The sequence below is a fragment of the Staurois parvus genome, unplaced genomic scaffold (assembly GCF_062004578.1).
Source record: "Staurois parvus isolate SC_StPar_1 unplaced genomic scaffold, SC_StPar_1.0 ptg000560l, whole genome shotgun sequence".
NCBI classification, from domain to species: domain Eukaryota; kingdom Metazoa; phylum Chordata; class Amphibia; order Anura; family Ranidae; genus Staurois; species Staurois parvus.
The window spans coordinates 503,635-520,118 of NW_028318356.1; the positions used below are offsets into that span (position 1 = coordinate 503,635).

The 16,484-nt window shown below is 40.2% G+C and overlaps 1 protein-coding gene across 2 annotated transcripts in view; it reads right to left on the reverse strand.

Annotated features, from left to right (window-relative positions):
* The window catches only part of F13B (coagulation factor XIII B chain), a 75,269-nt gene extending 61,789 nt beyond the window's left edge, over nt 1-13,480 (reverse strand). Inside the window, exons 1-4 of one of the 2 annotated variants that reach the window (XM_089691278.1) lie at nt 13,105-13,480; nt 6,682-6,882; nt 5,092-5,277; nt 466-642 (exon numbers count right to left, since the gene is read on the reverse strand). In XM_089691278.1, the coding sequence (XP_089547404.1) occupies nt 466-642; nt 5,092-5,277; nt 6,682-6,882; nt 13,105-13,195 (655 nt within the window). In that variant the 5' untranslated portion in view covers nt 13,196-13,480. The remainder of the gene's footprint in view (nt 1-465; nt 643-5,091; nt 5,278-6,681; nt 6,883-13,104) is intronic. The other variant, XM_089691277.1, reaches the window with a different exon arrangement.
* Between the last annotated feature and the right edge of the window lie 3,004 nt (nt 13,481-16,484).

Below are 16,484 nucleotides of genomic sequence, written 5' to 3' on the forward strand. Positions count from 1 at the left end.
TTTGTGCCTAGCATTATGATTTATGTACACAAGGTGATGCTGGTACTATGGGAGGTGAAAGATCATGTTCCCAGCTTTACAGGGACACACAATCTTTCATTACCCAGGTCAGAACAGAGGTCTGTCTTGTTTACATATAATTGGTGGGCGCACGTGTCCACTATGGCGGAAGTTGAAAATCACGTATATTTATGTGATTTTGTACAGGAGAACCACCCTGTAGCAGTAAAACTGCTATAGGGCAGTCCTAAAGTGGTTAAGTAACTACCGTTAATAACAACATACAATATGTTGATTGTTGCAAAACTGAGCTTAGTCCTGTTGTGAATTGAAGACCTATTTCAGCAATTTATAATCTGATTATCACACTGTCAGTTTGTGAAATCTGTCAGCTGTTTTTAAAAAAATTTCTATATCCCTCACGTGGAACATTTCAATAAAACAAACAATGACATAAAAACCTACTTGCACAGTGTGGAGTTGATGACCAGCCATGACGAAAACATTCAGCCCAATCAGCAGTGCTTCCACTTGCAGTATAATATCCCGTATTACATTGGTATTGTATTATCTCTTTTATACGAACATTTTTCTTTGTTGTTGAGTATATTCCATTATCAAGGGGCGGAGCTACACATCTGTCTAAATAGATTGTACTCAAAGAATGAGATAAAATAAATCTTACAGACATAACAGCCAAACTTGTGCAAACCATACTGTTATTCTGTCTCTAGCGGTAATACATATAACAATTGGAGAGTGAATGATCATAGATTTCATTGTCGGAAATTTTTTCTTTTCGCTCATAATTGATAGTTTACTATAGCAAAGAAAAAATGTACTTGCTTGAATTTGATTGGATCAGTTGCATACTGAAGCGGTCATTAAATGCAATCAAGTTTTGAAAGATGCAATCTTTTCATCAACGCATTTGTAATATTAAAGCGGAACACTCTCTCAATCAATGCTGGCTATTTTTAATCCTTATTCTGCTAGCACTTTTAACTAGATAGGAAGGTATATTACATTTACTTGTTTTAAACTCTTTTTTACGTTACTTCCTGGTTTCCATGCCTAGGCAAATGATGTCATACATCCCAGAAGTCTTGAGGAGGGGTTTTCTCAGCTAAGCACACCCTCCTGCCTACATGCCTGAGCTAAGGGCAGATGAATTCCAGGAAATAAATGCTACAAGAATCATCTGCCGTTACTTAAGTTGTGCCAGCAATTCTATTAGGGTGTTTTTCAAAGTGATTTCTCAGCAAAAAGCATGGAGACATGGATGGATGGGTATGTTTGCTTTGAATATTAAAAATGAATTATATATAATTTTTGGCTTGTGGTGCTCAGATGCAGTGTAGTTCCGCTTTATACAATGACATTGTTACTTGTATGGCCAACCTAACGCTACGGCTATTACTTGTTATGATCATGATCGGATTTAAAGAAATGAATCTTATTGGTGTTTGTTAATCATTTAAAATATTATTTCTATGTCTAAATTGTAATTATGTACTGTATGTCCAGCCTTGTTTTCTGTGTACATTTATAAGCTCAACTTCCTGCTTAAAAGTGCTGCACAGTGCTCCTTACAGTTCCTTACTCCTAATGCCAGTCTATCAGTCAAAATAACTGATTGAAACAATGCATTCTCTATGTGGTTGAAATGTTATCTTAGCAGTAGGGATGCACTGATACCGATACAGGTATCAGTGCCGATACTGAGTATTATCACAAGTATCCGTACTCATGAAAATGCTCCTGATACCGGAAACCGACACTTTGCGGTGTGATTTGCGTCAATACAAATTGCACCACAAAGATTAGCATGCGATTTGAACAGGAATATGATTCCTGTCTATACTATACATCCCCACTCTCCACTGCGGAAAGCTCCTTGCACTGTTGCTGTGTGAACTCTATGACAGCCTGGGTTCACACAGGAGCAGTGGGGAAACCGCATGCAAATTGGACAGGAATTGCATTCTTGTTCAAATCACATGCTATTTGTTGCGGTGCAATTTGCAGCCGTACATTTTGTATTAACACAAATCGCACAGCAAAGTATCGTTATCAGCGAGTACTTGACCAAAAGTATTGGTACTTGTACTGGCCGATAAAAAAGTAGTATCAGTGCATCCCTACTTAGCAGTTATTACCCCTTCACAACCAGAGGTCACTGAAGCCTAGATGTCCAGACCAATTTTACAAGCATCAGTGTATGGTGGTTAACTTTGACTCCAATTTGCATCTCTAAACTATTTTTACAATAGTTTTTTTAAGTGGCTCTGGAGGTAGAAGATTTTTTACCTTAATGGATTCTTTGCATTAAAGTAAAAAACATTCTGAGTACAGCCTCCCCCCTCAGCCCCACTTTATATTTACCTGAGCCCAATCTCGATCCAGCACTGGGCACAAGAGCAGCGCCTCTCTTGGCTCTTTGCCTCCTCATATGCTCAGAGACAGGGCAATTGGCTCCCATTGTAGTCAGTCACAGCCAGTGAGGAGGGAGTGTAGCCGAGCCGTGCTCTGTGTGTCTTTGGAAACACAGAGCTGGCTCAGGAGTGAGCTCGCACAAGCTCCTCTATAGTAAGCATCTTTCTATGGCAGGCACTTGGCAGGGGGTAGGAAACAGGAGCACTGGCAGGGGACCCAAGAAGAGGAGAATCGGGGCAGCTATGTGCAATGGTATGTATGACATGTTTATTTTGTATTAAATATGCATTTACAATCACTTTAAGGACATATATGGCTTTTTGTTGGTTCACTCTCAGAACTAAGAGAACACAGGTGCACACTCAGTTCTCAGTACAGATTACCATTTCTGATAATGTTCACAGCACACTAGCTAAGTGATTAGCACTTCCACCTAGCAGCACTAGGGTCATCAACTGGAATCCCAACCACATCACTACCTGCGCCCCTTGGGCACCTCCTCTATAACCCTAACCTACCCTGTGAGTTTTTTGGTAGTGTCCTAAGGTGATGGGCCTCTTCTCCCTTACAAAGAAATCACTCTTATCTTCAAGTGGGACTTCACTCTCTCAGTCAACATTGACTATTTTGAATCCTTATGCTACTAGCATTAGTAAATAGATAGGAACGTATATCATATTTACTTGTTTTAATTTATTTTTACATTTCTTCAGTTACTTTCTGGTTTCATCCCTAGGCAAATGATTCCAGGACGTCAATGCTAATTAAAACATCTGCTCTTACTCAAGATGGCCACAACCAAAAATGTTAGGGGGGTGTTTATCAAAGTGATTTCTCAGCAAAAAAAACCATAGAGACATGACTGGATAGGGGAGTTTGCTTTGAATTTTAAAAATGAATGAAATAGCTTTTTTGTTTGTGGTGCTTAGATGCAGTATAGTTCCGCTTTAAGTAGTTTGTTACTTTAACTTTGGATTCTTCAGTCTACTCATCAATCAATTATTTGCTGCCTTTTAATACAATAGAAACAATGCATCTGGTTCAGTGCAACTTTGATAAAACCTTGGGAGTCGGGCCCCATGGTGTGGGAACGGCTTGTAATTTTGCTTTGGGCACTGGACTGCATAGGCTATTACCTTGGACACAGGGTACTTTACAGGTTCAGGACCATGATTCCTTTGGAACCCTGAAGTCCCCTTTAGAGGTACACTATATTGTCAGAGGTATTGGGACAACCCTCCAGATCATAGGATTCAAGTGCTCCAATCACCTCCATGACCACAGGTGTATAAAATCAAGCACCTAGGCATGCAGACTGCTTCTACAAATATTTGTGAAAGAATGGGTTGCTCTCAGGAGCTCAGTGAATTCAAGCGTGGCACCGTGATAGGTTGCCACCTGTGCAATAAGTCCATCTGTGAAATTTCCTTGCTACTAAATATTCCACGGTCAACTGTTAGTGGTTTTATAACACAGTGGAAGCAACTGGGAACAACATCAGCTCAGCCACAAAGTGTTAGGCCACATAAAATGACAGACAGGGGTCAGCACATGCTGAAGTGCACAGTGCGCAGAAGTGGACAACTGTCTTCAGAGCTAAAGACCTTCAAACTTCATGTGGCCTTCAGATTAGCACAACAACAGTGCGTAGTGAGCTTCATGGAATTGGTTTCCATGTCCGAGCAGCTGCATCCAAGCCTTACATCACCAAGTGCAATGCAAAGTGTCAGATGCAGTGGTGTAAAGCACACTGCCACTGGACTCTAGAGCAGAGGAGACGTGTTCTCTGGAGTGATGAATCACATTTCTCTGTCTGGCAATCCAATGGACATGTCTGGGTTTGGTGGTTGCCAGGAGAATGGTACTTGCCTGACTGCATTGTGCCAAGTGTAAAGTTTGATGGAAGGGGGATTATGGTGTGGGGTTATTTTTCAGGGGTTGGGCTTGGCCCCTTAGTTCCAGTGAGGGGAACTCTTAAGGCATCAGCATACCAAGACATTTTGGACAATTTCATGCTCCCAACTTTGTGGGAACAGTTTGGGGATGGTCCCTTCCTGTTCCAACATGACTGTGTACTAGTGCACAAAGCAAAGTCCATCAAGACATGGATGAGCGAGTTTGGGGTGGAGGAACTTGACTGGCCTGGACACAGTCCTGACCTCAACCCAATAGAACACCTTTAGGATGAATTAGAGCGGAGACTGCGAGCCAGGCCTTCTCACCCGACATCAGTGCCTGACCTCACAAATGCGCTTCTGGAAAAATGGTCAAGCATTCCCATAGACACAATCCTAAACCTTGTGGACAGCCTCCCCAGAAGAGTTGAAGCTGTTATAGCAGCAAAGGGTGGGCCAACACAATATTGAACCTTATGGACTAAGACTGGGATGCCATTAAAGTTCATGTGCCCGTACAGGGAGGTGTGGCAATACTTTTGGCAATATAGTGTATGTCCACTGTGACGGGCGAAGCCTGGACTCAATATAGGGACCAGTGTTGTACACTGGTAAGACAAGGTCACCCTGTTACTGTAAAGACGGGGGGGGGGGGGTAACTGCTGTCTATATGTAACAACAGAAAACTATAGGGAATGTGACCTTTTATGTGTGTAGAAAGGAAACAAAAGCAATGGAATAAAAAAGGGTATATTCATACCGGATAACTGATGACATCCTGGTGTGGGATCCCAAGAACCTGAAGAACACTGAGCCTGTTCAATTTTTTTTCCGCTTTTGGTTGTATATCCTTCAAGGCAGCTATACTGAGCTATCTCAGATGTTTTATAGGAGTCCTTTCCATTATGTACAATCCCATTAATCAGGGTTGGCTGTATACATTTTTCTAGAAGATAAACAAAGGAGAAAGACTAATGAAACATGGTCTAGATCAGTGTTTCCTAAACTTTTCTCATCTGTGGCCCCTTCTGATCTAGTTTTTCTCCCATGGCCCCTCTGACCAGTACTAGGTAGACACCCAGCTGCTCCTTTCTTCCATGTCAGCTGCAGGGGAAATAAATCTGACCACATGCCCCCAGTAGTGGGATTGTTAGGCAGCCTCCCAGTGTTTACAAGCTCCTGCCCTGTACTTTCCCCATCTTCCTTGTCAGTTACGTAGTAATAAACCTGGGATAGCATACACTTTAATGCTGGCTGCTGATTGGAGAGTTCTATCTTTCATTCAAAAGGGGGCATGTTTGACTTCTGCAGAGAGATCGCTGCTTCCACTTAGAGAGCAACTGTCCTTCACTACAGCATGCTGACAGGGGACAGTGTTTTCCACTGAGGATGTGCCTGCTTTCTATAAAAAAAAACTGACTGTAAGACTTTAAAACACCTTTTGTGTGATGTACCCAAAATATATTTAGATGATTTAGTATGAAGTTTAACTGATGTAGGCTTTAACCTTGTAGTACAGAACCTAAATCTTAATCCGCATATTTCCCATTCTATGCTTGCTAACAGGTAGACATGAACAGTATACTTTAGCCTTTATTAACGTTTTAACAACACAAAAACTCTTAAAGTCATCTTCTAGTCTTTCTTACTTAAGGACTTATGACCAGGATCTTCTGGCTCTATGAGGGGCATATAGGCCTGTCCACCATTTGATCCCCACCCATGAAAACCTACCCCCAACACCTACCTTTTTACCATGCTACCATCCACCAAAAGTCCCCTTTTTTGGATCACCTATTTGTTTCCAATATCCTACTTTTTTCTCTTTATTACTGGGATGCTTTGTAACTTGCTTAAAAGACCCATAATTCTCAGCGGTAATGGTACAACCCTTATCTAATTTTTCACCCAATACTTAATCAGAAGGATTTACTAAAACTGGAGCACTCAGAATCTGGTGCAGCGGTGCATGGTAGCCAACTAGCTTTTAACTTAACCTTGTTTAAGCTTTGGCAATAAAACTTGACTGGTTGCTATGCAGAGCTGCACCATATTTTGCACTGTCCAGTGTTAGTAAATAACACCAAAGTGTCTGTATATGCCCTTGAAAATCAATAAAAAGTTTGAAGCAGAAAAAAAAAAATTCTAGTCTTGGGAAAATCCTACTAAAAATCATATCTACAGCTGATGGTACATTAGCAGAATTAGTCATCTGTACAAAACAAATACAGAGTGTAGTGTATCTAGATTGGGTACTATTTGTAATGCTTTGCTGTTCTATGCAACAAAAAAATGTTTCAAATAAAATCAAAGAATGGAAAATAAGGGTTTACCACATCTGAGAACTTACTGAAACATACCGCAGGAGGATCCCATCCTTCTGGCGTGCAGGTGATTTTCTCCTCTTGCATACCAGACTGAAAAGTATGTCCAGCAGAACAAGCCACAGAGAGCGTCTTCCCTTCGTTCATGGGGAAATAAAACTTTGTGAATGTGTAAAAGTAAGGGGCGATCACCGCATTCTCCATCTTGGGAAGATCACAAACGTTCCCTGTGGCAGCATCATAATATTTTGTTTTATAAGTCAGCAACTGAACAGATGAAATATGATCGGTTACAATTTTCAATTTGTAAGTAGGCTACTTTCACACTGATCCGCTGCAAAAACACAGCAAAAATGCATAGGTGTTTTTACCGCGCTTTTGCCACACTTTTTGAACATTTTTAAAGGACACGTGACTTAAAAACTGCTCCAAAAACGCTTCCCAGAGGCGTTTTTGAGGTGCTTTTCAGGAGTTTTCCATTGATTTCAATGGGAAGAGGCATTTTTTTAACTTACGAAACATGCCCCAAAGATACTGCAAGCAGGAGTTTTTACACCGCACTGAAAGCGCAACGCCTCAGTGTGAAAATATACATTCACATATATAGGGAAGCATTTTTCTTGAGCTTTTCAGGTGTTTTTTTTAATGCAAAAACGCTTCAAAAACTCCTCAGTGTGAGAGTAGCCTAATGTTAGCAATGTTTTCTTTTTTCTAAAGAAACCTTTTACCTCTAAATACACATAGTGACCTAGCAATACTAGCAGATCTATTTCAGTTGAAGTGGAAATAATATCTATCTATAAATTATACTAGTGAAGTGGAATTTTCCCATGATATATTTCAGAGCCATGCCACTTTGTCAGGTGCTGGTTCTGTCTTACCAGCTCTGCACAGGTTACCTTTGTGAACTATAGAAGACCCCTATCCCTCTTATGCTTTGGCACTAAGAAGGGGAGGTAGTCCAAACTCACTTCTTGTTCTAGCATGGCAATGCTGAATCTCCAAAGATACAGTACAGGGAATAAGCATTGTCACCCTAAGGCAGGAAGTATGTTAATGGCAGCATCACCAGGTAAAAAATAAAGGCAAAAAACCCATCTATGGGCTTCAATATATACATTTTTTGTTCTTGGGATTAGATATATCTTAATTCAGCATAGTGTGCCCATTTAAGTTGTCAGTCAGCATAGTCTCCCGTGCAAATTTGAGTTTATTGGTTTTGGTGCCCCTTTACCTTTGCGGTTAGTGGTTTTAAGCCCCTTTACATTGGTGGTCAGTAGTTTTAGTTCTTTTCACACTGGTAGTTAGTGCTTTTAGTGCACCCTTACACTAGTGGTTAGAGAGAACTACATAGTCATCACTGTAGCTCCAATTCCAGCTCTGACGAGTGGCATCAGTGATGGAACTATAGAAGCACTGTTAGACAAGAGGTCAATCTGATCAGTGGTGTCTGGCTTTCTGGGATGCATCCATGTCAGTAGTAGCAGCTCGGATGGTCTGCATCTATCTCCCTGCTCTAGGCATGCTCTGTATGTGATACAGCAATAAAAACCTGACAGATTCTCTAACACTTTTGCCAATATATCCAAAACACAAATGTTTTTGATAGAGCTGGGCTTTAATTGCCTTAGTGACCCCACACTTCCAGTATTATTCTATGTTGCAAGAACTGACGGCTATCAGAAAGGTGTCAAGTCCTAAAAGCCAGAGGTTGCCATGCTGCCACAGTGGTAATATTTTGTAAAAGCTGGCCTATATTAGAAGAACAAGGACTATCCTAGATTTTCTGAGCTCTTTAAGAGCTATCTGACCGTACTCTTGAACAGTAACAATTAAGGAGGAATATGATCATGCTGTTTAAAGCATCTAAACCCAAGAACAATTTAATATTTTGCAGTATGCCAATCCTTGGACATGGTGGCTATATTCATTTTCTTTGACAAGCCTTTTTTCTTTATTCGAACCTGGTGATCCTGCCAGAAATATACTTCCTTTCCTAGGGTGACAACACTAATTTAGCCCACTGTATCTATTGAGCAGTGTTGTCACCATAGGCTGCTTTCCTGATTGGGCCTACAAGTAATCCCTCTCCATCCCATAGCCAGAGAAGCAGGATCAACAGATATTTTGTTGGAAGAAAATGTGCTTAGCATGAAAAAAGAAAATAAATGCAGGCCCAACATCTCAAGACTGTTAAGCAATATAGGACATTTTGCTCCTGCTTTGTTTACATAAGAGGTCCATACTGTAAATTTAGTGCACAGTTGTTCACATAAAGGTCTCTTTTTGTGACTAGAAAAAAATAAATATTAAAAAGCTGTAAAGGCTATTTTTTATTAAAATAAAAAAAATAGCATATTTACCTGCTGTATTCCACAGAGCAGCCCTGAACCTCCTCTTCTGGGGTCCCCTGCCAGTGCTCCTTCTTTTCTATGTGTGCCACCATAGAAATCCACTTCTTATGGGGGTGCACATGTAGGCTTGCTCCTGAGCTGGGCTGTGTGTCCATAGACACAAACTGTGTGGCTCGGCCCCACACCCTGCTCTTTGCTCTCAGGATTTGATTGACAGCAACAGTAGCCAATGGCTCCCTCTGCTGCCTCTCTGGGAAATAAGGACTGGGACATTTTTTTTCTTAATGCAGGGAATGCTTTAAAGTGGTTGTAAAGGCTCAAGGTTTGTTATCTTCATGCATTCTATGCATGAAGATAGAAAACCTTCTGTTTGCAGCAGCCCCCACCTAATACCTGAGCCCCCTCTTGATCCAGTGATGTGCACGAGAGCAGCAGGTTTGTGGGGACTTTTCTTCCTCATTGGCTGAGACAGCAGCAGTAGCAATTGGCTCCTGCTACTGTCAATCACAGCCAGTAAGCCAATGAGGAGAAAGCAGGGGGCAGGACTGAGATGCGTGTGTGTTGGAATGGACACAGACCAAGAGTGTGGGAATGGACTCGGGAGCAAGCCTGCTTGTTTGCCCCCACAGCAAGCTGCCTTTATTACCACTTTAAAGTAAAAAATGTTTAGACTTTAAAATTTTCTCTGTATACATAAAGTGTTCTTTACTGTAAAAGCTATAGAACTGTGTTAAAGTCTTTCCAAAGAGCTGGTTCTATACAACTCAGTAGATTGCCTAAAAAATGTTTGTTTCTAAAGGTATAAAATGTAGATGGCAATTAATATTTATACACTCACCGGCCACTTTATTTCGTACACCTGTTCAATTGCTTGGTAACACAAATTGCTAAACAGCCAATCACATGGCAGCAACTCAATGCATTTAGGTATGTAGACGTGGTGAAGATGACTTGTTGAAGTTCAAATCGAGCATCAGAATGGGGAAGAAAGGGGATTTAAGTGACTTTGAACATGGCATGGTTGTAGGTGTCAGACGGGCTGATCTGAGTATTTAAAACACTGCTGATCTACTGGGATTTTCATGCACAACCATCTCTACCATTTTAGAGAATGGTCCGAAAAAGAGAAAATATCCAGTGAGTGGCAGAGGAGAATTTCAGCTGTGAAATTCAGATGGTGGGGTCAGAGTTTGACGTAAACATGACAGCATGAATCCATCCTGCCTTTTATCATTGTTTCAGATTGGTGATGGTGGTGTAATGGTGTGGCGGATATTTTCTTGGCACTAGCAAGGTGTAACTAAATAATTGGCCAGTGAGTGTGAGTAGCATTGTAAAATGTTGATCCCGGTGGTTATATTATAGTCTCTATGGATCAGTAAGGAGTTGTTTTTTTCCCCTGGACCGAGAAAGGGTTTTTGCCTTCCTCTGGCTAATATGAGGGTTTAGGGTTCTCAAGATAAACTTAATAGACATATATTTTTTCAATGTGACTTACTACGTGACTACTGTATATAACCATGACATCATTTCAGTGTTTGTGCATTAAAGCCCAACTGAATTTTCTGTTAAAATGAGTTAAATAAAATTTCGGTTTATCAAAATAAAAGGTGTGTTGGAAGTTACTGTATGTGTGCATTCGGGTGCTGTACTAAATGCATCATTCTAAATTCAATGTGTACAAAACATCAGCCAGGTGGGAGTCTTAGTGGACAGGGTGTGGGTGACACACAGTAGAGTGTTTGATAAATTACTAGCATGTACACTCACTCAAATCGTTTAAATCTCCAGCACCTAAAAATTTTCTTTCATACTCAGTGTACTAAAAGCTGCACTATTTGGTGGAAATGTACAATTTGATATGAAAAAATAAGTTGGGTTTCTTCTAAGGACCTTACAATTTACTTCCAAACTCAGTGAAGTAAATGCTGTACTTATTTAGAAAAAAATGATGTTTGGACACAATACATTGCTGTGTTAGGCCCAGGAACTGACATTTTATTTCTAAAATCAGTGTAATAAAAGCTGCATTTCTTAGGAGAAGTTGAGATCTGGTTTTACAAATTACCTTAGTAGTCCCGGAAGCTGAATATCCATATCCAAAGTTAGTGTACAGGGTGTCCCTAAAGTCTGGAAATATGACTATATGTGTATGCTGTATATGTGTGTAATATATCACTATATAAGCTCACCAGACTTTAACCCCCATGACTTCATTTTTTGGGGTATGCTAAAGGAGAAGGTGTACTCAATGAAAATCACAGATATGAATCACCCGAAGGAACACATCATGAAGGAATGTGCTCACATTGATGGAAATGTGGAGTTACTGCATTGGATTCCTGTGAATCTTGCAAAGCACATGGAATTTTTCATCACAAATGATGGAAATCACATTGAAGATGCTATTGATTAATATTCCAATTAAATAAAATGTTGTTGAAAAATGTATTGACATTTATTGAAAATATGCATTTGTCCAGAAAAGTCTGGGGACATCCTGGGAGTAAAGGGACATCCTGTAGTAAAAATGGCACTTGCAAAAATAAAAAACATGTTACTCCTTAGGCCCAAGACGTGCTAATTAATTTCAAACTCTCTGTACTAAAGGCTGCACTTTCCCAGGAAAATTAGAGGTCTGTTTTTTTGGAAATACAAGAGCTGAAAACATATGTTAAGGCTCAGAACCTAATTTTGCCAACATGCTGATTCAAGAGGTAGAGTTTTGCCACCAGAGCATGTTTTTAATGTACAAGCATGCAACAGACGCCTCGTGTCTTTGGTCTAGCAATAGGGTTGCCTGAAATAACTCGTAGCCGGGGTCTAGCTTCACCCGTGCACATGGGGTACCTTTGCTTGTAAATGCACCCCCCAATGCCCGGGACCAGGGGGAGACTGCAGTCATGTGAAAAGTCTAACATTAAGGCACTTCCCCCGATGCTTAATGTTAACTCCTTTGCTTCCTGTACCTTATGGCCAGGTTGGGGATTCCTGTAACTTGTGTCTGCTCCTGGTTGTTATGGGAGATGGATAGCTCGGGAGGGAACAAATAGCAACCCACTCGCTACCAGAGAGCCTGCCCCCTTATCAGGTACCATGCCTACGACTGGTTTCTGCATGTCTTGACCTTGTGCTTGGTTACTCTTAGCATTACAGTTCAATGTGAACAATCTCCAAAAACTCTTTCTAACTACATCTGCTTGGCTGCCCAGACATACCTCTGTGAGGTGGTAGTCTATGTAGGTAAAGTTCTTTGCTGGTGCTCTTCCGGAACCCACGGTGTCTGCACCGGACTGCGAAGTGCAGTAATCCCTCTTCTAGTTGAATCAAGCATTGGAAATGGAACTCTCTAGACCTCAGCCTTCCCCCTTTTTATAGCACAGGTGGGATGGCTGAGGCCCAAAAGCCCATGGACACAATATACAGGTTTGATGCCCTCTCCCCTTAGCCTTGGCTAGCCTCTAACTTACTGGAGCAGAGTTACAACCTGTAACATGCACTTTTTGAACAGGCTGAAAAGAATCTGCGGCAAAGCAAAGATAATTCTGCTTTATAAGGAAACCATGGACACAGCCTTTGTGTTACATATGTATACATACCTGGGAACTTTTGAAAATTGCAAATCCTGAGATCCTAGTGGGTGGGTGTTAGAGGGACAGTGGACAGAGCAGGGGAGTGGCTAATCACATTGTGTAGCATGCCATGGCAAATTTAAGGCATGGATAAATTGCATTTAGGTGGCTAGAGTTTTTATTTTTTTGGCAGCTGCAGACTAAATTGCCTGTTCCACCCATCCGTGTAGACCAGGGCATCCATTTTTAGGAGAATGCTTTGACTTGACAGCAAGGTGTTTTCTTCCTACCCATACACACAAGCTCAGTCAGGAAAGAGAAAACGCTTACATTTCACAGCAAGCTTCTTTTTTTTTTTTTATGTAGAGCCAGAAATAAGTTGCTTCCCACATACACATGCAGATTAACGCAGCTATTTTCTGTTGGAATTTTAATAAAATAATAATTACACAACAAGGTATTTTTTTGCACTGCACCAAGACAGTCTAAGACAACAAACCAACTAAAAATGCTAATATCTTACCTTCTGCTGGATAAAAGAAGGATTGAGCTAAAGCTAACAGTATGAAACTGAATTTTCCCATGTTCTTCTCACGTTTCCTGAAGCATTCCATAAACCTTTAGATTTTAGGCAATATATTTTGCAATGTCTGTTAATAATTGACCTAGGCTTGCAGTGCTGACTTCAAACCTGAGCCATCAGAAAAACAATGGACAAAAAAAATAAAGGGTGAACAATTAATGTCACTGCTATGTGTATCTTGGGTGGCCACAGAACAAAAATGTGAAGCAATTTGCACAGAAACTATAAGCCCTGCTGAGAAAATTAATTACTTTGTATGATTTCTTTATGTTTTTAGTTGTTGGGTACAAATGCATTTATTTAAAAGCATAGTTCGCCTGCCTACTTAGACATGGGGTGGAAGTAGATGAAAATAAACTGTGAAGCTTTGACCACAGTTAAATAATGCACATGCTATAGGTGCAGGCTATTCATGTACCTCACCAAGCCTGACTGAAAAATTCCCAGAGATTGTATCCCCCCATCCTGTTGCTAGGATGTTGCTAAGACACAGCCAGCTGTAACTATTCATCTTCATCATCAAAGGAGTGAGCTTTCTTTCATTCAAACCCCTCACATGCGTTTTCTCTCCCCTGATTCAGTACCTCTGAGCTCAGCATTTGAGAGCTCACTCCTCTTATGGTGGGGGTGAACAGTAACAGCTGGGAGTGTCTTAGCAACGTCCTAGCAACAAGGCAGGATGAGGGGATGCAATCTCTGGGAGTTTTTCAGTCAGGCTTTGTGAGGTACATAAATTGCCTACACCTATAACAAGGACATTACGTAACTCTGGTCAGAGCTGCACAGTTTTGTTTTAATCTACAGAAACCCTTACCTGCATAGGAAGCTTTTTGATAAAGGTGAACTATGCCTTTCAATTACAGTTCCTGTATCTAGCTGCAACTTTCCTTCATAATGTCCTAGCTCAGAAGGTGAAGACTGTAAATGAAATCACTGGGGCAAGCAGAACTATCCTAGCTCTAATTCTGCAAGAGCCTCTGCCGTTAATCAACAGCCTGTAAAGTTCAGGAGGGACAGGCATGTCTAGTTTGTGAAGATGGCACACCAAATAATTTAGATAATAGACAGAATATGACAGCCAGCAACTGTTTTAGAAATGTGTCCTGTACACAGACAACTTCCTTGGACTGGGGACTGGAAGGGTTACATAGACAAAGGGCGCACAAATACGATCATGTCTACTTTTGTGTTACCTGGATAGAAGACATACATTAACGTCAAGTCAATTATTTTACTTACATTGGAAATAAGGAATAATTCAATCCACGTGAGCTTAGCAGAGATGGATCACCTGCAGTGCAACCAAGACTGGAGCCCTAGGTCCAGCAAATTTAACATAGTGTAGAGGCTCAATGGAACCAGAACAAATTCTGTACTTTTTGGTTACTCTCTGTGTCCCTGATATCATTGCACAAGGCAATATGCACTTGCAGCATCTGACTGGGCAGTCCATCGTCTGGGAGAGATTCATTTTCTGCAAGGCCAACATAGATTGTAGCCTAGGATGATGGGGCTTTCCTGTGTATATTAGGTTTCAAACTGCTATTTTCCCTGCAAATTCTGTTAGACTAGTATTTTGTGTGCTTACATTTTACCCACTAACCATACACCTATGACCAAGCTACTTGCAGAATAGGGGTACAGTTTTGCTTACGTTTCTAATTGTTGGTTTTAAGTGTACTGACACAGAGTGGCCAAACTGTCCCTTCCAGCCTCTCCCTGGTGTCTATGTGTATTTCACAGCTATCATATTTCATATGGCTAATATAATTGTTAAATCTAAATTATGATTCGGCACTTATATTGATGGCAAGCTTGCAAAATATTTGGTTTTTATGATTAGTCATAATTAATATTAATATGTGTAAGTGGTCTTTGACAAATGGTAGTATTTACTATTCTTCAATTATAGCTGAGACCAAAAGTATATACCAGTTGAAAGTTGAGTAGACTATATTTAGATATAGTTGGTTAAAAGTATTTGTTAGTTATGTCAAGGTTATTAGAAGTGATTTACTATTACAGTATGTATTTTAATAGTATTTGTGTGTATTTAGTATACGTTTCTAACATTGATACATATATACATTGATATGTTCTTAAGCTATACTATACTTTAAATATAACTGAGGGTTACGTCATTAGCTTATAATATTATTTACATCAGCATACATATGTTCCTGTCCATCAAACATCATATGTATAGTATCCCCTCCCTTTTATGAAATGGCTTTTCTAAGCAGTAATACTTTCCATAGAAGGTATTAAGATCACTAACTATGACGTACATTTGCCTCATAAAAGACCATCGGATTACGGACAGAGAGACACTCACTCACACACACACACACTTACGTTAACATGACACTCTTGCATACACACGTCTGAGAAGCTGCAACAGGTGCTGCAAGACAAGACAGTCATTAACGTCACTTCAGTCTACTTCCGTCTTCTTTCTCGGACTCAGAGAACGGACAAGGACATGAGACGCACATGGCAAGGACAGCCATGACAGATAATGGTGACTTTGTTTTAAACGTTTGCTTGTCATTTTACATGGAACTGTTCATAATACGCTTTACATTGTTATTTTACACCATTGTGTGATAGAATAAAATCACACTTCATTTTTTATTTCAATGGCTCTTTCATTCATAATCGCCTCAAGACACTAGAAGAAGTATTATATGTGTCTAAAAATCCAACATTTTGGCAAGCCAGCCATCGCCGAGTATTCCCATGCCTTGCTAAGGGGGAGAAAGCACAGATTGATTAAGTCTTGGGAAACACACGGTGAAAAAATCCTAGCAGAACAGGCGATTAAACAGACGTGGACGAGAATTCCAGTGACTGAGCCGGGTCAAACGAGAAAATCTTCTGATTACGGTGAGTAACAATTATGGAATTTATTGATGACTTAGTTAATGAAAGCAAGTTAGAATTTAAAGATGTTTCTTTATATCCTGAAGACAGTCAGCTATGGCACTATATGTATAACGAATGTTTACAGGCCAATATTCAGATAGATAAATCTAGATTTACTGTCCACAGACAGCGTAAGAAGATATCTAACATCTTAAATTTAGTAAGAATATTCAACAAAATGATTTTGAATGTTGATTTATCTGTTAAAAAAGCTTGTACATTAAAACAGACAGAATGTAGCACTGTACAGAATACAGAAAAGCATGAAAATTTGTCTCAAGATGCTCCTAGTTGCCCAAACTGTGACATTTTTTGTAATTACGTAGAGAATCTTGAGGAACAAATTGACTCAAAGACAAATCTTTTGTTAAGACTGCAGGATGACAGTAAACAGG